Source organism: Apteryx mantelli, chromosome 7, assembly GCF_036417845.1.
Source record: "Apteryx mantelli isolate bAptMan1 chromosome 7, bAptMan1.hap1, whole genome shotgun sequence".
Classification (NCBI taxonomy): Eukaryota; Metazoa; Chordata; class Aves; order Apterygiformes; family Apterygidae; genus Apteryx; species Apteryx mantelli.
Window position 1 is genome coordinate 39,950,721 of NC_089984.1, and position 21,015 is coordinate 39,971,735.

The 21,015-nt window shown below is 39.6% G+C and overlaps 1 protein-coding gene across 1 annotated transcript in view; it reads left to right on the forward strand.

The window, feature by feature from the left end:
- Window positions 1-21,015, forward strand: part of TACC2 (transforming acidic coiled-coil containing protein 2) — a 133,436-nt gene that overhangs the window by 28,884 nt on the left and 83,537 nt on the right. Inside the window, exon 5 of the mRNA XM_067299616.1 lies at window positions 18,251-18,376. Coding sequence (XP_067155717.1) covers window positions 18,251-18,376 — 126 coding nt within the window. The remainder of the gene's footprint in view (window positions 1-18,250; window positions 18,377-21,015) is intronic.

The window sequence follows — 21,015 nt, forward strand, 5'->3', positions numbered from 1 at the left end:
CACATGGTGGATTGCACTGTTAAGAAAAAAAAATTGCTCACACTGTTAGTTGTCTAGGCTTCCCTCTTATCCTCTCACATATTATAATTGCATTGACAGTGCCTGTGATCAATGTATTATTCAGTGTTTCTAATGACATGAAGTTGTTTCAGATGTGAGTTGTTGTTAGGATTTGTGGAGTCCAAGAATTCTTTATTTTCAAAATGTAGCAGTAACTGCTTTAATTAAATTAATCCTTTTGTTCCTTGTGAGTTTTTACATTACTGAATTACCAGTTTGATAGTAAGTTATTTCAAAAGAATAATGATCTTAGAATCATCACTTTCCCACTATCTAATCATGTCGTTGCTCTCTCTGTAACCTCAGCAACTTTCTTGAACGCTGTCCCCCTCTCCTTTCTGCACCTGAGAAGGCTGCTAGAGCTGTAACTGCCAATACAAGAGATGACAGCAGAGTAGAATGGTACAGTGAAAAACTTAAATATTTTAGATGGCATTAATGAATGATCTGTGCAGATGGTATCTTCCTAGGTATTACCAAAAAATTAAATGCCATTAACTCAATAAGGAGGGAAAATATTTCAGTGCCATGTTCCTTAAAACTTGAAATGATAAAATAATACTGTAAGTGGAAAATTCCTGAACAGTTTCTGTTATGGTGAAAATGTAGAGGAATTCCTTCTGTTCTACATGAATCTGTGATGGAGAGATTGAATACAATCTAATTTTATGAGCAAAATGTACGTTATAAGAATGTAGAGTGTTAGAAGTCTTCACAGCTACAGGACTTTCTCTTTAAGGATCTATATATAAAATGACAATGAAATTAAGCCCTGGTATTTATTTCTGGTTTCTTTCCTTTCTTTTTGTTTCCCTTTATATGATGGAAAGCTTCACAGTTGGGTGGCTTTGAAATTACCAAATTGTTGGCATTGCCTGGTTCAGAAGCCTTAAGGGACTGTGCAGTAGTACATACATATGTGTCTATGCATGTGTTTCATATCAGGGTGGGATCATACTTTAAATAAATACCTGTGGCAAACAGGGCAGGGTTCTTGAAACAGCTGCTGGCAATTCATGAAGTAGTTGCTTAATACTTGCATAAGCTTTAAGAATTCATTATCACCTGTTTTTCCAGCATGAGGGTTTGTATCAACAGGCAGCTGCTACTTTTGGACTACAGCTGTAAGTGGTGTCACACGCATACCAAGTGCGCATACATACGCGGTAGATACTGTGTGTGGAGCAGTATGAAATTGCAGTGTTGTAGACTTAGACACTGAGGACTCTCAGAGGTAGAGAGGAGTCTCTGCCTTTGTTCAGGTTTGTTTCTTATAGCAGTATGCAATTAGAATACAAATGAGAGGTAGAAGGCATTAGTTAGGCCAGCTAGTCTGTCTTCAGCTGGTTCAACACTGACTAGTCTGCTCTTCCTCTAGTTACCCTGACACACTGCTTTGCAATCAGGTGTGGCTTGTAGCCCATACTTCCTCTGAGCTTAACATTTGTTTTGGGCAGTTAAATTTCAAACTATATTCCATATCCTGTGTGCCTTGGTCATGGCATTTTTTTGCCTCAGAGTGGTTTCCAGCTGTTTATTGTCCTCTAATCGTAACAGAGGATAAACTTTTATAGCCATGCAAAAAAAGTGCACATTTCTAAGGGCTGAGTTTGGGCCTGATGGAAAGATCTGCATGGACAAAGAATCCTTCCCCTTCCCCCTCTCCCTCTCACAAAATAAAAAGTGGTAAAGAAGTGTTTTACTTTTAGGAGAAAGAAGAGGTATATCCTGAATTACTTCAGGGTTGTTTTCTCCCTTCTTCACTGCCCTTGTACAGCTCCATCTGTTACAATGTCCCTTATGCTGAAACCCTATTGAATTGGGGTACAGGGGCAAAGTTGCGGTCTGACTCTGAAGTCCTTCGTAGGATTTCCTTTTGTAGAAGAAATGAAGGAATTTCTTTGCTTCCTTGTCATGGCACTGGGTAGGAGGGTGCTCTCGTGATGAGCAGTAGACCCAAGAACTTTCTGAAGTGATTTCTCTCCCCACCTTGCCCCTAGAGCTGGGATGATGATCAACAAATACGAACACCTTTCATGTTTGAAGGGAATAGTACAACACCAATAATTTCCCTTCTAATCTTCAGTAAAAGGGAGAATTATTTTAGAAAGGAGGCTGTGGCAGAAGCTTTAGCCCAGCTTTCTTGTGGAAGTCCAGCTGTACCATTAGCAGAAATAGGGAAGGGTGGCATTCAAAAAACCTGACTATAGGCACTGCAAAATGAGTCAAAAAAACCTTTCTTTGATGCTTTTGACACTTCTATCTCCCAGTCAAGTCCATGACTGAACCTGAGTTCACGAACTTGACTTATTTAGGGATCAAATGCCCCTCTTTCCAGTTACTATTGGGCATCTGGCTGCTCTGCTTTCCTGTCTGAGTTTTACTCAGACTGGAAGAACAGGACTTGAGGGTTTGGGGGTTCTGTTTTGAGGTGGGTTTTTTTCCTCTTTTGTAATGACCATGCCAATACTTAATTCCTGTTTGGAGGGAGAAAGGAAGCACGTGCATGAAGTGTTACACCTTATGCCACTGAAATGCCTCTGTTTGCATCATGGGATATGGCACTTTTTGAGCAGTGTGTGGAACAGATCAGGAAATGCTGGCAAAATTTTATGCTGTTTGGAAATGGTGTGGAGTTTTCTGATAACTTTCTGTAACTCTACTGGCTGGCACGTGCAAACTAAGATCCCCTCTTGGAAAAAGGGGGAGCTTTTTTAAGTGGAGACAATGATGCCATTCCCAGATCTGTATCTTTAAGGTGCTGAGAACAGATTGCATCATTTGCTGGTTTACTGGCTTGGCAAAACACTTGTCTTGTTAGTAGGTCTTTGGGTGTTCCAGGACTGCGGAGATCCTTGCAGGCTTTGGGCTTGGGCCTGGGTGTGCTAGTGAGGGAAGAGCATAAGAAGCCATAAACATGCTGTAAGCACTGACACTTATTTTGCCAATGAGGTCAGGCTCCCCTCGGCACCTGCTCAGCAGAACTGGTTTGCTGTGCCAGGCAGAACGTGCTGCGCTTGCTGAAATGCTGAGCAATATGCCTGGTGGCTTCACTTGCCTCAACTTCAGGAAGGCATTATGCAGTTCCCAGAGCTTCCAGTCCTAACTGCAAATTGCACTGACCTCTTCTGGAGCCTGTGCTATGGAGGCAATCCTTAGTCCAGCCAGTATATGCCAGTCGTAGGCATGATGGAGTGCTCTCATAGTTGTATTCATTCAGTTGCTCATTCTTCCTCTGTGGTGCCTGAATCTCCATCAGGACCTGCCCTTCACTACACAAGTGGTATGTAAAGCCAGCCTTAAAGGGGGAGCAGGCCATGCTGCTGTACAGCTTTAGGGGCCAGGCTTCCCAACAGCGTTTGATACTGCAAGAACCCCCCCCCCCCAAACCGAAGGGCCCTTTCCCACCTACACCAGTGTACTGTAGGCCCTCTTCTGTCACTGCAGTTGGTTTTCAGAGAATTGAGAGCTCTACTGAATTAAGTCACATCACTTGCAAATCTAAACAATATTCTCATATGGAAAGTACATTGCAGCAATTGATATCAGAGCACAGCTACTTGAAAAATGTTCTTTATGTCTGTCCTTCACATAGGTCAGACAAGATCTATAAGTAAAGTTATCCCAGACATACTTTTAGATTTTCTTCATGTTTTATTCTTGCCATCAAAAATTGGCAAATTCAGTAAATTCTGAAAAGAATGATGACTCCTTAGTAAATACTGACTTATTTTTTTTTTTTTTTTTGGTCTGCATAACAAATACAGTACTAAATAGTCTAACAGTCTTGCTGCATGAAGGACGGAATGTAGAACTGCTTTCCGGATCAGTCAAGTGGGTTTTGAGCACTGACATTTTGTGCTGTTAGTGTCTGAAAACAAGATTTTGGAGTTAAAATGAAATTATCAAAACTGTGATTGTGCAGCTTTATTTCCCATTTTTTTAACTTCAAAATTAGCTAACTTGTCTTCAAGTAGTGCAGCACCTAAGGATCACAAAACAAAGGGCAAATTAGCTGAAGGTGATTTACACATTAATGAAATGCACAAAATTTGCATTGCAAGTTATTTGTCTCTCCTGCCTTTCTTCCTGACATCCTTGCATTTTCTCTTGGCTTTTTTTTTTCCCCACATCACTGTCATTGTTATCCTCAGTAGGAGTAGGTTAGTATGATTATGCTTTTTGAGGTGCAAGAAGCACAGCCTACAGTCCTTAACTAAATTAACTGGCCAGTGAGTTCTGTGAGAATTTTGTCTGTGTGAAGACTGTAGGATGGAGCCTGCAATATTTACGAGATTCTCCTATTCATGGAAGAATAAAACTAACATAACTCACTTTTACTCAACAGAGGTCTTGTATTGCTTTCTTAGAAATTAAAGGGAGTTTTGCCATTGACCTAATTTTCTGCTGGTTTAGGCAGTGGCTAGGTCAGTGTAAAGCATTTATAAAATGCTCACTTAGTAGTATGCCCTGTTGTGTTGCCAGCTACTCAAAGGACATACCAGGGGAAAACCAGGTATCAGTCTGGGTAATTTTTTAAATCTATATATGCCTCTGCTACGCAAAAACAGAGAAGTAAATCATAATCTCTGTTCCTGCTGAATTGCAGGTACATCTTGCTGTATTGAAAATATATTCAACAGCATTCTTGAGAACCTAAGCCACGTGTTTTCAAGGTAGGTATTGACATGGGTGGATGCTGGATGAGCTGCCCTTTTTCAAACATCCTTCCATGTTTCTCCAGAAATTACTTTTGCTCAGTCAAATATAACCATTTGTTAAAGAAATCCAGCGAGACTTTGTGATACTTTTTCCAATGTCTGGGTAGGCAGTTTAGCACCAGTATTTGCCTTCTTTTCTCATTAAGCTAAAAATTACTTTCAGATTACTTTTTCTGATTAGTTTTCACCAGATGTATTTTTCAACCTTGCTTCTTCCAAGTAAGCTTCTTATTCTCCCCAAATTGTGTTTGCAAGTCTTTCTATAGATCCCTATATTTTCTGTATTCCAACTCTTCTCTTCAGGCTACTTGCAAAATTGGATACAGTGGAGCTAGTTCCATTCTCCCTGTTTCTAATAGAATATGTAAAGTAGGATTAGTCCCGGCTTTGAACCCTGTGGAGGGCAGCTCTAAGAACAGCAATTACAGACGCAGGCGTGTTCTCCATGACTTGGATGTGGCTTCCTTCCAGTAATTCTGCCTCTTGGCATGCTTGTAGTGCTTCTCAACAGACTCTGGAGACATGTCTGAAGAACCAGAACTCATAGTACTTGCCTTTTCCTCTGCTTTCTGTTCTTCCTCCTTCATTCATTTTCTTTTTCTTCCTGACTTGACCCATGGTCACATTCTCTGCCCTTCTTGAGAGTTTCTGTAGGTAAAAAGCTTTTTGAACAGGAAAAGGTCAAATATATATATTAAAATGTTTGTAGATGGATTTTCAAAATGAATCAGGCAAGCAGTCTTGTGCAGGCTATGTTTCCAAATCTAAGTGATCACAACTGGCAGTTGTCTGATGCCATCAGGATCTAGCCAAAGATACTGAAGTTGGCTTTAGCTGATGTTTGTTTGCTTTATAGGCTAACATTCAAAATGCCTATAGATATGTGCAATAGGTAATGTATCAGCTGGAGAAGTGTGTGTTGGCAAGCAGGGTGCCTACTTCTGCCTTGGATTGTCTGTAGTCATTGCTAATTTAAATGTAGATTCCAGTTAAGATGAGATCGTTCATGCCAGCATGGATATAGCATGTCTTATCAATCTTGTTCTAGATGTATGGAAGCCCAACTGTGTATCATTAATGGCAGGTGAGGCTTATTTATATTTAGCTGTGCCTTAACATTTGTGTACTGTGGAATGTAGGAAAATTTCTTTGTGGATCTATTTGCAGTCTGTACATTTACAGATACTTTGACCAGTAACTTACAGGTTAATTCTTGCAGAGCTTCTTATAGGCCAAAGACACTGAACTACATCTAGAATTATAATTAATGTAGAAATTCTAATTGTTCCAATCAAAGGCTTAGTTGTTCTGAATTCTAAAGTCCCTATGAAATGCTGAGTGCCATCATTTTGTGCTGTTGTCAAGAATCAACTTTAATATGTTATGTTGATCTTGTTCTCATTGTTGAAACATGAAACACTGCTCCCAGAATATGCATCTCCAGATAAACTTTTCTTTGTTCACCCAGGCTTAATCCTTCCTTTTCTGTACCCTCCCTGTTCTGTACTTGCCCTATTCAACCTTGGTCCTCAGCAAAATAACCACTAGACTGACAGTGCCCCAAGAGACTATGCTGTTGCTTCCATTTGAAACTCACTAATTTATTTTTTTTTCACCTCTTGGAACATTCCTTTTAAGAGAGACAGGGGAGAAAAGGCTAAGGCTACAGCTTACTCTGTAAGTCAGTAAGCATTGAGCCAAATTCTTTGCTGTAGTAGAGTGATATCAGCAAAGAATTTGGTCCTGAGCCCCTAAGAGATCAGCCAGGAAGAATGCTGCACACAGCCGTATGATCCTTTCTCACCCTGACCATCCTACCAGTACGATACAACCAGTTATCCCATTTTGTTTAAATGAGGGAGGGCAGAGGGCCCTCTAGTTGTCGCAGCTAACAAAAATCAAATGAAGAAAACAAGCTGTATGTAGACATGTAGAATTTAAATGATCAGTTGACCTGAACTAAAGGGTGTTTTCCAACCTTAAACCTATGAGGCTTGGCTCCTCTATGTAAATGATGCTCTGATAAATGTAGAGCACTTGCTTCATGAAACTGAAACTCATCAAACAGCTTTCTTTATTCTTTTCAGCTCCTTTGGCTAATGAAATACAAACAGTGTAATCAATAAAGCCTCTTTTTCTTTTTTTTTTTGGCACTCATGAGCTTATGTAAAATCTTTGGAATTTGTTAGCATGATAACATTGTTATGCTCTCCTAGCTGATAGAAATATCAAAGCCAGCTAAGAATAACTCTGCAGCAGGCAGAGAAGATTGGCTTTGTTTTTTGGAATGAAAGCAAAAAGCATGTGTGCATTGCTCACTTTCTAACAACTATAGAAAAAATTTTAGATGCCTTGAAAATAAATGGATGCTTAAAACTCCCTCCTCCCGTCCTTAACAATGTCATTAAATGAGTCAAAATACAGAGATAGTTTGTGGGGAATATCTGAAAGTGTCCAAGACTTTCCACATTGTCTTTTTCTTTTTTGAATGCTGCGATGGTACTTGAAACTTCTGACTCATGCAGGATTCTTCATATCTTGTTTTTCTGATAGAAATTCCAAATAAACTAGGTTTGCGAGAGAAGTTATCACTGGAGTTTGTGAAGCTTTGAGGCTAGCCTAGGTTCTTTTTTAAAAAAATAAATCCTATTAATTTGGAAATTTCTGAAATGTCATCGTTTCCCATCACTTTGATCCTCCAAAATTGAATAGCTTAAGCTTTAACTTTTCATTTCTTCAAACCATAAGCTTAAGGTAAAAGTTTGGACTTTTAAAGAGACAGCCATGTCAAAGCCTTGTGCAACTCCCAGCAATTTTTATTGTCAATTTAATTTTCGGCAACCACAAATGAAGTTGTGGGGAAATTTGTATATGGAAAGAAGCGGAAATACAAAGTTCAGGTGTTTGTTACAGAAGTGGCTTGGATATCTAAGCCAAGTCATAAGCAAGTAATTGGTTCTGTGGTTTTGCAAAGTGTATGAATATGAACCTCTGATTAGGAAATGCAAAAGAGAAACTGCTCTTTCACTTTAAACAAACATATAGTTTTATTTCTTGCAAATGGCCTTAGAATGAGCACAAAGTTATCACAAAGAATAATTAAAAATTTTTCCCGCCTTTTCTGAAATCAGTGGCATGATACAGTCTTATTGTTCAGAACAAATACATGCATTGCAATTTTGCCAGCTTTTGCAAGTTTATCACAAATATTGTAGTATTTGTATTCTTGTTTCTAGACTAGTGATAATCTTAACCTTATTTAAAGAGGCAGGGAGTGGAGAAGAAAGCATCTTGTTTTCATGCTTGCATGGAAAAACTTGACAATCTGATCTGAGTTCATCCTGTATTCTCAAAAACCAGAAGGCATCTTTTTTTAAAGAAGCTTTTTATTTAATGTAATGTTCTTTTCAAGCCAATTTCATGGGGTTTTTTGAGGGCTGACTCTTTTTTTTTTTTTTTTTTTCCCTCTCAATGCTTTGGTTTGGCAATAGTGACATGGTTTATGGGAAAAACCCTCAGATCAAATTCCCAGCTGACAGGAGTGAGGCAGAATTGCCACCATTAATGATATGATGTCCATCATAAGTTTTCACAAGGTGTCCACCCGCAGTCTAAAAGCACCTCTGACCATTGAGGACAGCCTAAACGAAAACACTATAGTGATTTCTCTTTGTGACCTTTGTCAAGTCATAGTCCAGACTTCTCAAAATGCAGCCTAAAATTATGTCTTGGAATCCAGCACTTTTGATGAGATACTGAACTTGAGAACCTTTGGTTTTTCTGTAATTCAAATTTCAGTGTTCTTGAACAAAGGATAAAATTTTTGAATGCCTGAGGGGCATATTTGTATGTCAGTGCCACAGTTTAGAGCAGTATGGGTCACGGGAAGCAGGAGTGAAAGAATATGCCTGCTACGCCTGCCAGCACCATGGAGCTATGTAACTTCATGTAACTGTAGTGTCACAACAATAACTTTGTTATAACTGTGTCATGAAATGCTTAGCATTTCCCAACTTGGTCTAGCCTAAAAAATGACAATTATTTAGTTTTTTTTAGGGTCTCTTCCTCCCCTAAGGTTACAACCTGACTAACTGCTCACAAATAGCTTGGTAAATGTTGTTTTAGTGGAGACATATATATGTTAAGGAGGAAAAAGTAGGGATATAGCAGAGGAAGACACCTGAAAAAGAAGTTACTAAGCTGAAGGACTGGGTCTGAGTGAACTGCCTCTTTGGCTGTTACTGCCCTTGGACAAAATTGTGCAATTTTTCCACTCCCAGACCAGACTTTTGGCAGCATCTCTCCTGTAATGGGTATGAACGTGATTCTTCTCTCTTTGACTGCTGCGATAGAATCCCTCACCCAAATGCAAAATACTGGTTTTCTCTAAAGTACACCCAAAAATGCAATCCCCCCAATATAAACCACCGCAACCCGTTCTGGCCGTTCTTTGAGGCTAACTGTTCCTGCGAACTAGGGAAGGGCCCAGACTGCAGCTGGGCAGTCCTGCAGGATAGCTTTTGCCGTTCAGTCCCTCTCATCAGCCTGCTCACTGCTCCTGTCCAGCCCAGCCCTCCCGAGAAGTCTTCTGCAGCACTTTCTTTTGTGGCTCTATGGTCTCTCGGGCCCCAGCCTCAGTTAGACAGCATGTAACTTCAGGCTGCCCCTGGCCTGTAATTGTCTTCCAAGCCTCGCTGGGAGCTTGCTTGTCTCTTGGCTTTGTATTGCTTTTCTGCTCGCTTCCTCTCCCCTCCCCCGAGCCTTCTACGAAGGCAGATCAAGGCATTCCTCCAGGAGAGTCGGATAATCAAGCACACCTTCGCACTGTGTTCCTGTGGTTATTGCATATCAGGTTTCCTATGTTTGAATAGCAAGTCTGTACCCACCACAGAGGGCACAGGGAAGAAGGTGAAAATGTTTTTGCGAAAAACGTAGTTTGACGTTGTTTAGCAGTAGGTGTAAGAACAAAAGGCTTCTGGTGCAACAAGAGACTAATGAGTGATCAGGGAGAGGCGTGTTATTTGAGCAAATTAACCAATTAATTTCAAAAATGCTAAATTCAGTTTTGTTAGCAGGAACATAGCTAAGATTTGTGCCAAACTGAAGCGCTGATTGCAAAGAAAATCAAAATTTATTTTAATGAATCTTAAATGAATTTTAATGAATCTTTAAGGAAATCCAGGGTCTCCCTCCTCCCCAGGGCTGCTGTACCTGCAGAAGCTATTTGTGAAATGGTTTCCAGGTGATAAAAGAGTTTAATTCCCCCCAAAATGAGAGGGTGGCTGAATGCCTGTACCTGTGTCAGAAATCACAATAACTTTTTCCATCCGTGCTTTCCCTCTTCTTGGAGGCAGGATATAAGTGAGGTGTTCTCCCCAGAAACTTTAACTTTGCACTTGATCTTAATCCTTGCTGTCAGAGTGGATGCTACTGGCTCCCAGTACTGGAACTAAATGAATTCTCCATAGCACGCAGTTCTGTGTGTGAAGTTTACCCCTTGATAAACCACCCCTTGATGCCCCCTTGCACCCGAATGATGTTGATGTTCTACATGTTTTTCAGCCTTTTTTGCCACTACAGTATTTGATTTACAGTCTCTGGGGGGTCATTTGGTATATTCTTCTATTTCCTGTACAGATATCTGAACTGTTAAAAGCAGCAATGAGCACAACTAGCGAAAATCCTTAGCCTCTGTCTTCAGATATGTGTCATGAATGTGAGTGTTCTCTAGTAACACAGAGTTTATTTGAACAAAAATCTGTTCCCTTCTTTTGTTCAAAAAAAAATTGAACAGGGGCTAGAAAGAGAAACCATTTAAGAGTCAAAAAAAAGATGTTATGAGTACCTTTTTCCAACAGAGGTTCAGCTTTCAGTTCATATTTTGAGAGGTCTAAGTGCTATCTTTGCTGGACTGAGTTCTGAAGAAATGTTACTTTTGTCACCCAGACAGGATTAGCTGGCACCACAGTTGAATGACCAGAGTCTGCCTTGCCCATGGAGTGAGCTGGGAAACTTTAGCTTGGCTAAATGAAATCTCTGTAGCTTCAGTATTTTATCTGAAATACCTAGACTGGGCTTTTGGTAAGCAATGAACCTATCAAATCTTTTGCTGTGGGATACATATTATAAACATTTAGTCTATAGTTATTGTATGACATGTCATAAACATGATAATAATCTCTCTGGGTAGAGTCTAAACAATTAATTCCTTGGATGCTGGCAACTTGTGTATGCACTTTGGCTTCAGAGCAGCATATCTCAATGCAAAGACATAATTACCTATGAAGCCATTCTTTAGTGCTGTAACAAAACTATAGCAAACCAAAAAGATAAGGGCACGAGTTAAGGCTATTCCATTTTCTTCTAGCCAAAGCAGTGTGACTTTAGGAGGTGGGAATTAACACAAGAATTAAAGCGGAATAACAAGTTTTGCTTTAGGTTTACATCTGTAAACAAATGAGGTTTCAGTAGAAGTTGTCAAAACTTTTCCTGCATCCTGAAACTTTTTAAAATTAAAGATGGGCCAGACAGCATCAATTAAGCAAAGATCTGCTTAGGTTTTTTAATAGTTGTTAGGAGACATTTGTGTATTTTTTTTTAAGTGTTGCAATTTTATAATTTAATTCGTACAAGTCTCTCGCCGTGTACAGCAGATGGAGTTGTGAAAACTCTAAGCAGCTATCAGGTTGTCATGACTCAAAAACTCCTGGAAGAAATTCCATAACAAAAAAGGAGGAGAAAAGAATAAAAACCACGTGTCAGTCTTGCTGGCATACAGCATGTGTGAGCGAGCCACGCAGGCTGAGTGTTTGTGTGCACAGGCTTAAGCTTGCTGCGCGTTTGGGGTAGTTTGCCTAGTGATCGATGGGGTCCTTTTCTTTCAAGCATGCTGTAAATGTTCAGAAATGCAGAGGCGTGCCACAGTCCCGCGGCCCCACATTCCTCCGACCCCAGGCAGGATCAGATGCCTCTGGAGCAATTGCATGTTTGGTAGATATGGCCTTTCCTTGGGGAGCCTCATGGGAGGAGCCTCCGACAGACGGCTCCAGTTTTATAGTCATTGGCCTTTGTGCGCTTCAACTTTCAAACAGCCTCCCATTCAGAGGGGAAGCGCTCTGGAAATGCAGCACCAAACTCCCGTTTCTGGAATGTTGCTCAGGCTGCGCAGGAGAAAAGTTTGCTTTCAGTGGATTCATCAGTGAGCGCAGTTAGGGGAAGTGTCGCTTTCGGGGACTTGTGAAGCCTGGCCTGAAATGGTGGAACTTGAGGAATTGCTGCCGTACAGGAATCCGTGTTAAATTGGGGGCCTGTTTCGGGCTGTTTTGTTTGAGCTGAGGATGATTCAGAATATCAAAGCTGGTGGTTACTTCTTGATCTTGGTAAGTAGGCACTTCTGAATGAAAAGTTGGCCAAGTAAACAACTTAATAAAATCCAATGTACAATTATGAACTGTATTTAAAACAGCTTTTAGAAATAAAAGTTAGCTGTTGTTTCTGACCACTTTTCTCTCTCTCAAAAATTACAGCGCTTTTTTTTTTTTTTGCTTTCTTCCTGTCATCCGTTGAGCAATTCTTTTCAAAATAACATTTCTACAGAGTAAAACACTGTCTTTTTCATGCAGCTCTTTATTGAGCTCTCTAAGAATCTTGAATATGATGGGATTAACTATCATTATCTCCAAGTAGCTGAAAAGACTTTTTGGTTTTGTGGATCCTGCCATAGACTGTGATCGGATTTCTGTTGAACCGGCGTGTCAGCATGGGCTGCGACTTGGGGGTTAGTTTGATTGCACTAGGAAACTTCTGGTTCAGGTTTACTAGCTGGGATTTGGATACTTTTCAAATCTATAGCAGTGACATCACAGCATGGCTGAGAGGACTTCAGAGGTTCTAAAAGCTGCGTGGTAGTGACATCATGTGCTTTTTGTAAGGGTTGACAGGTAGGAAGCAAATACGCTTATTCCTCCTGTGCAGGGGTGATTTATACTTTCTACCATTTTATTTGGCTTTCTGCTGTCGCTCTTTTAGTTTATAAAGGAAATAATACTGCAGTGTACATTTCAGTCCACTTACTTTAGTCTTTTATTCTAAAATCACATATTTATGTGTTTTTATATATTACATAAATATATTTCATAAATATATATATTTATGTAATAACTCACCTTAAGTTTTAGATTTTAATGTGCTCACAGTAATGTAGGCTACCCAGGCAAAAAAAAAAAAATCTGTTTTATAGCTATGATTAATCACATTGGAAAAAGTTGGATATGTGTGTTAAAAAAAAAAAATTAAGGGACTTCTAAAATGGTCTATGCACAGCAAGAAGGGATGGGTGAGAGAGGAAGTCCCAGCCCTCAGGTAATCTGTGACTAAACATCATCCCCTGCCAGGATAACTTCTCTATCTTGTCAGGATTTCCACAAGCATTGCCAGAAAAATATCACTTCTGAGAATTACTCCCCATCATCACGCGTCTGCCGTGGCTGACCCAGTGATGCCATTATCATCCAGCTCTGTGGGGTAATTCGGAATTGCCTGCAGGGATTGCCAGCTGCTGCGCAGCTGGATTTTTGGGGTTGCTTTCAGCAGGTGAGGTATTGCCCTAAGAAAGTCTTTTAAAAGATGCTTTCATTCCTCTAGAAGGCAGTTTCTGCATCTGTTTTCCTTTCGTACTTTATTAACGCGGAAATTTGCACTAAGAGAAGGGACTGCCTTGTGCCTTGAAGCATAGCCTTGTATTTGGAGCAGGGCAGGCCTGCATTCCAGCATGGATTGCAGGAAACCTCGTGTCGCAGGCAGGCAGGCTGGAGCCTTTGCCACCTGCGCTTTGGGAGGCGCAGATTGTGCTCCTTGCTCAGCCAGGATGATGCTAATTCTCTTCACTGGGGACAGGTATGAATCAGGATAGTTCCAGTGGGCCTACACAAAATGCAGAGGGCTCAGGTGCTGCTTAAGCTGCAGTGGGTTGAGTTGACTCTTCCTGGGCTTTCCAAGCGCAATCCCATAACATCCAGACCCCTTCTGCTGATTGGACTTGTTTCCTGATTCTGGCTCAGAAAAAGAGCCTGTAAATCCATGTCACTGGAATACCTCCCTCAGGAGCCAGTTCTGATATCTTGGTGATAATGCCTGTTTTTATAATTGTAGAAATGTTGCTGTACTGTACACTTAACTTATGTGGCCCACATATGACAGTGATCTTGTTTAATTAACACATGCCAGTTTGTCTCTTGGATACCTTCATTACTCTGTTTGTACAGCATCCACCACAGTGGGACTCAGTCAGGCTCAGGCATTTAGAAGGTACTGCAGTTAAAATGCTAAGTGCTGATGTGAGGCATTTAAAGCATAGTTTCTCCCTCAGAGTACAGAAGAAATTTGATATATTTTTTTTCAAAATTACATGTTTGGAAGCGTAAGTAAACTTTGGGTTTACAAAAGGCAGTGTATTTTCTAAAACTTGAGAACTTTTGACTGGGGGTGTGTTGTATTTTGCTTTTAAATTAATCCTCTGTTATATCCTATCTAGCAACCAGCAAAAGTAACTAAGGACACCATAATTATTGCTACATCTATGTGTTTTTAAAGCTATTTCTGGTGTATGTACTTATGCTGTAGTGACATCATTTGGTTGTATGGATGTCCCCTTAGTTAACTAGGAAATAAAACGGGGCTTTACATTTTGGGATTTTGTACAAGAGACTGGATCTTAGCCTCTGACTTTTTTTCATAAAATGGTTAATACTAAAATGGATCTTATATTACCTCCAAAGAAGCACTATAGAAAAAAAGAGCATTTTTAACCTATGCTGGTTGCTAATTCAGCACTTCTGAGCTGTTTTCTGTGCAAGAGTAGTTTTTGCTTCTGATACTAGTAATGTTGATTTTTAAGCTGAGAAATAGCTTATCTCCTACTCTGAGAAATCAATGGGTATCCCACTAATCTTGCAAATACTTTTAAAGAACAGAAATACCTGAGGTGTGTGGAGTTACTATAGCACTTTATTGTTGGATTTTCTACACATGAAGTTTGTTTCAGTGTATGTAGCTAATGTATGAGATAAACTGCAAAATAAGAGGAGGAAAAATGTTACGAAGGAAATGTTTAGTAAAACGGAAGAAATTTTACGAAGTACAATCTGGTCATGTATTTAAACTAATTTAGATGCCACTACTTTCCCTTGCAAACAGTGTAAAAATGAAGAACCTCTCTCAGATACAGTAAATCCTCTCAAGATTTTTCTGCAGTGAATTGATATTTTTCCTCATGCATGTGTATACTAAGGCTAAAAAGATTAACTGTTTGGCCCAAGTTACTGCAAAGCCAACTGTTTGGCCCAAGTTATTGCAAAGCCAAGTATGAAATCTAGAGGATTTTGTGTCTTGGCCTTGCTCTACCCAATAAGCAACGTCTTGTTTCTTGAAGAAAATGAAATAGTGGGCTAAGAGAATGGTCAGACCTCAGTCCTGCCTTGGAGTGGTTGATGCTGTTTTCCAGAGATTTCCAGAGTAAATGCAGGATCTGTAATAATATGGTTATCTCATGAGGAACAACCAAGTGTTTGGACTGGGAGATAGTAGGGCTTGAAACACTTATTGGTTTCCCTTGGAGTAAACTCAAACCTGTGGTTGTTAACAATTCAGTGGAAGACACGTTCAGGCCTCCTGATTGGAAAAATGTGGATAGGGAGAAAATGCCAAGACCTGTAGCTGCTTTCTGTCTCCAGCATCAATGCCAAAACACTTTGAAAGTTTAGTATGAGTTAGGGTAAGATTTGCTTACATCTTGTCAGAGTTAGTAGAAGAGCAACAAATGGATCCACCACAGCATCTAGCCCTAGTTTTGTATGCAAAATTAGAGCCTAGGAATTGAACCATCCCTGCTTGCCTCTGTGTCCACTACATGTGAATCTATGCTCTTTTACATATCTAAAAAAATACTCTTCCTGCCTTGTTTCAAAAGCTTCCTGCCTCAATCGAGTTCAGACCCCATGTGTTTAAACAGAAATCCTGTAGGTTTATGCAATTATTTCTCATTCATTCTTTGATATTTAATGCACATGAGTAAAAGTTAAAACTTTGTCTGAATCCTGCTATTTGCATACCTGTCGCCTTTACAATGATTTGAAAAATTTCTTTTCAAGGGTATTAAGTAGAGGCCGTAAGCTGAAATTATGAAACACAAGAGACTAAGGACACTTGATGATCAGAATCTTTCACTTGTGACACTGATAACAGACTGAACCCTTTGGTCTTTTGGCTGAATTTAGTGTGCTAGCTGCAGCTGTTAGTAAGCAACTGTTTGTTAAACTGTGAAGTATTTTTCCTTTGAAAAATATTTCAATCATGCCTGTCATAAGTAGAATTTGGAAGTAATTTTAAGTAGATCTTCTTCCAGACTTGAGCCAGAATTTGGGCAGTGGAATGGAAAAAGCTCACAGCGTTTTTGTAGAGCTTGGTTCTTTCAATAAATTGGCCTAAAAGGTCAGTTGCTGCAAAGGACTCATTGCAGTGACTTTGTAGCAGACGCCTGCAAGGTGAAGGCAGTTGTGATGCACAGGAATTTCAGTGGTGGAACTAGTCTGAGCAGTTCTTGGATAGCTTTATTGTTTGTCCTGTGCTGAGCAGGGCAGCTTGACAATGAACTGCTTCACCATCACCTTCCCAAATTGAGAATGAGTTTCAAGTTACATTGTCCATAAACTGTATGAAAATTAGTGGCTCAGAGTTTGTTGTACAGCAAATGTGAGTGGGCTGAGAGAGCAGAGATGTTTATAATACAAGTATATGCAACTCTTAGCAATGAGTCAAAAAAGGTCCTTTTATACTAATAAACTAGAAGATTTTAGAACTTGTAAGTGTCTTAGCTCAGTGCTTCCTAAAACAAGGTGAGCCCTGAGGTGTTAATCAATGAACATGTGGACACTTGATTGTTTACTGTTGTAATTAGATAAAAGTAATATTGTAAGTTTCAAAAATAATCAAATGTTCTAGGCTGTCATCTGAGAGCTGCACTTGGTGCAAAGACTTAGCTCTGCTTGTATTTGTATAACTGCGGAGAAAACGCCACTTAAATTGTCAGGGCTGCCATAAACTAACTGGACTGAGTGCAGGGTGATGCTGTGATGAAACAGGAATTGAAAAGCAGAAACACTAGCTTAGCGTATGTAATTAAAAAAATTAATGTATGTAATGTAATTAATGTGTGTAATAAAAAAAGCAGAAAATAAGCTTGACAATTTTTTTTTCACGAGTGTTATTTTACACAGCTCTCAGATAAAATAAGTGAAATGTGAGTAAATTCTGATGGTGGTGTTTAGTCATTGCCAGAATAACATCAACATTATTATAATGCAGATTAACTCCTTATGTTCTTTGAACCGAAATAAAACTATAGTACTGAATTATACATGACAGCTGGATCTGAGGTTAGGCAAGAAAGTAGCCTTCTAGTGTTAAAAAGATAGCTGAGTTCCATGGTTTAGGGATTTTTAAGCTGCAGTTCCAAGTACTGTGGCAGTTTTCTACTAACTGTGTTAAGTTTATACACCTCTGCTCACATCCATCTGTGTACAGTGATTATATTCACTTGGTGGTACTGGGAACAACTCATGGAGTTGTTCAACAACTGAATGGACTTCAGAAAAGTGGTACTTAAAAACTGAGCCACCTGGGTGAACTCAGGGATGTGAAATTGGGACACCCAGTTAAGGGTAACCTTTTATGTATTCTAGAAGGCCAAGGATTTCAGTAAGCTCTGGAGGAAACTGATAGTTCTAGGGCCTTGGTCACTGGGTGGCCACCTAGGAACAAGAGCAATGTCTTCAGGTTGTTCACATGATTAAGTGTCTTTGTTTAAAAGAAACGAACGAAAAACCCTTCTTCAGCAGTGCTCCTTTCCTTGCTGATTCAAGGATATGTTTCCAAATAGTTGTCTTTTAGCTACTCACAGGCTGCATGCTGCTTTCCCTGGGTATGGAACAAGCTTGGGAGTCTCCCTGTATGCGCTCCTTGAAATGCCCCAGAAGCTTTTTGACTGACTCTGTGGACCACTGATGAGCATCCCCTTGCTAGGTGAAAGCCAGAACTGAGCTCCTTGTGTGTTCTTATGTGCTTTTTGTGTGTAAGGAAATCTTGCTATTTCTCTTGTTCAAGCAGTAGCTTGTTTTCTCACTTTCCTTTTAACAACTGAATCAGAACTAGGTTAATTTGCTGTTGGATTGTAGTATCTCATTGCTTCTGTAGTTGTTACACAGTGACGTCAGTCCTGTGGGAACAATCAAGATGTACACAAAAGCAACTTATATTTAAAAAAAAAAAAAAAAACCTACTTCCTTCACTTTCACTAACACATAAGTTAGCATACAGATGCTAAACAGCAGGTGTTTCTAACAGTCAGGTGACAATAATTCTGCAATATTTCAGACCTCTAAGGCTCCCATTTCCCCTGTCTTTTTTCTCCGCAGGCCTCCTGGGCCAGGTGATGATATACTGTTGGCTTCTCCCCTTGATACTTCCAAGCAACTGTTAGCTGTTTCTACGACTTGTGGAAATGTTGACCCTCTGGATGCTGCTGAGCTGACTGCAGCAAGGTATTGTAAAATACAGCTGAAGTGCTGGGAAGCAGCTGCCTACAGCTTTCTCATGTTGGTGGGTGGGTGAGAGGACTACAAAGGTTGATGCTGGCTAAGAAATTAGTACAGCTTTTCTTGGACAGAGATACATCTGGTATGGCTGGTCACTGATGGGCTTGCTGAGTCTGTTTGTAGTCAGTGGAGCATCTGTGTAACCTCTTATCAGGATTTAAATATTCTCTCTCAGTCAAAACCTTCAAAGGAAGATGTCATTTACCTTTCCCTGAGCCTGAATCATTTGGGACCATACAAGGTTGTGCCGCATGACATGGAGGTGCAATATGTGCCTTATTTTTATTTTTTTTAGGTGCTTATACTTTTTTTGGTCTGTACAAGGTAACTGATCCTTCAGGCATTTTCTTGTTAATCTTTAGTTTTGAGAAGTTCCTTCACAGCATGATGGTGATTATAAAGCAGGTCAAGTATCTCATTTCTGTTGGACACTGAGCTTTTTGTCTGCTTTTCTTTGCACTGAGTAGGTAAATTGTTGCTTTACTTGTGTTGGTGGCAGCTGGGTTGTCATGATCTTTGGACATATGAGTTTGTCTTAATTGCCAACAGCAGAGGAGGTCTTTCAGGGTGTTTACCCTTCAGTCATTGTAAATTCAGTGGAGTGTAAACTTGCACAATATATTTAAGCTGGCATTAAATTGGTTAGCTGAATACCAGCAATAGACTACCAAAGGTGCAAAGAAGCTTGTGCAAGTTGCAAAATCTACCTTGAAAGGTGGGTAACTTTGATGTTTAATCTATGCTGGTTTTCCACCAGTCCCCAAACTAGTGCATCTATGATAAACAAACCTTTTCCTACAACCAGGACGAAATAAGATGGTCTAAAGGAGCTTACGATGGGAAGCTAATGATGTGGATTTCTTCCAGTTATATATATTGTAAGTTTTTAAAGAAATAGACACATTTCTTTATTTTTAACAAATGTAATGGGGTTACTGTTTTTTGTGGAGTTTGTTTTTTCTTACTGATAGTCTACCATAGTGGCAAGCAGGTTAGAAAAGAGTGAGCAATAAATGAGTTGAAGCTATGAGCTTCTTTCTAAATGTAGCAGAACTAAAAAAAAAAAATTAATACCAGCAGTACCAGCAAGATCTATATATGGTCTCTTGAATACAGTCTGAATTAGAAGACTGTATTGCCCTTGAAGTGGTAGTTTGCTGTTTGTAGAGAAACAGGCACGCAGGCTGTCTATGATTAGATGTCATTTTAGGAAACCTTTAGGAAGAACAACCTTAATCTAAGTTTATTGCTTCTTGTAAACCTCATGAATTCACACTGATCACATTCTTATTTGGATCTTGAATTTAAGGTTAATTATATTAAACCTTTTGTTTTGCTCTACTTGATAAGATTCTGTCTTTAAAATGGATTTACTGTCTTTTCAAAAGTTAGTCTCAGGATTCCTTTCTTCATGTGAGTTGCATACATTGAGAGTACTAATGCCGAGTTGTAATTAGTCCATATAGGGTAGCTGAGCCCAGCAGGCAGATTGTGCAGCAGCCAGAGAATCTGGGTCTTGTTTCCATATTCTGTCCTTGCTGAAAGTGCAAAGATTTCTGCAACAATCCAGCGCTTAGAAGTTGCAAGCCAGGGATATTCTGCTTGGAAATAGGTAGCCTTCCAATTTCTGAAATGGAAGGTGAGAAGTAAATATAGAGTGATCAGCTGGAGTGAATCTGGCTGCAGGTAGTTCTCATGTTGTTTTTAGATTAAAAAAAAAAAAAAGCTGAACATATTCATTTGTGTCAATGTTGTTTGTTTTTTGTATTCCTTTATTTTGTATCATTGTTCAGCTTTAGACATAAAACCTGTGTGTTCTCTTTGGACCTGTCTTCCTTGTCCAGGCTGTTGTTACTTTCCAACTTCTCTGTTAGGAAGCAGAATGTGCACCTTGCCTGGGCATTTGCAGGTGTCCTGGCAATGGAAACACAGTAGCTCCAGTGTGTGTCAGAAGTGTGGTTAATCTCAACGCAGTAAACTCCTGCCTGAAATAGGCATGATGCAACTCCCTGCTTTCTTTGTGGTTTGTTCTGATCTAACCTGATAACAACATGATGTTAATGGCAAATGAAAGTAGTACTCTTAAAATTGATGGGATTGTGCTCATTTAAATGAGGTTCAGTAATAGCAGGACTGGGCTCTTCTTGCCCAAGGGAAGAGGTTCAATGATGGTTGTTGTTCATGTCATTGTCTTATCCCCCATCTCCTTTTTACCTGTTCTGTGACATGGAGCAGATACTTGCCTATATAGGTAAGACAGTCATATTACAGCCACTGTTTTTTGGCTTTTTATATAGAAATATTGCACCACCACTTTTCAATATAACTGCAGAAAAATTCTCTAATGCACAGACATATAATGTCTCAGTGTCAATGCTTCCTTGTTATACCTGTGTGTTATACTATTGAAATCTTAGCAGGTTTTAGATAGCATGATGTTATTCCAGTCTATCTGCAATAAAATACAACTGTAAAGTGTCATTTTGCAACATTTTTAGTTATTGACTAATAGTTCTTTTTGCTTCCACATGAGTATTTCCCCATCGGGGTGTCATATAATGCAGATGATGTGCACTTTGACAGGG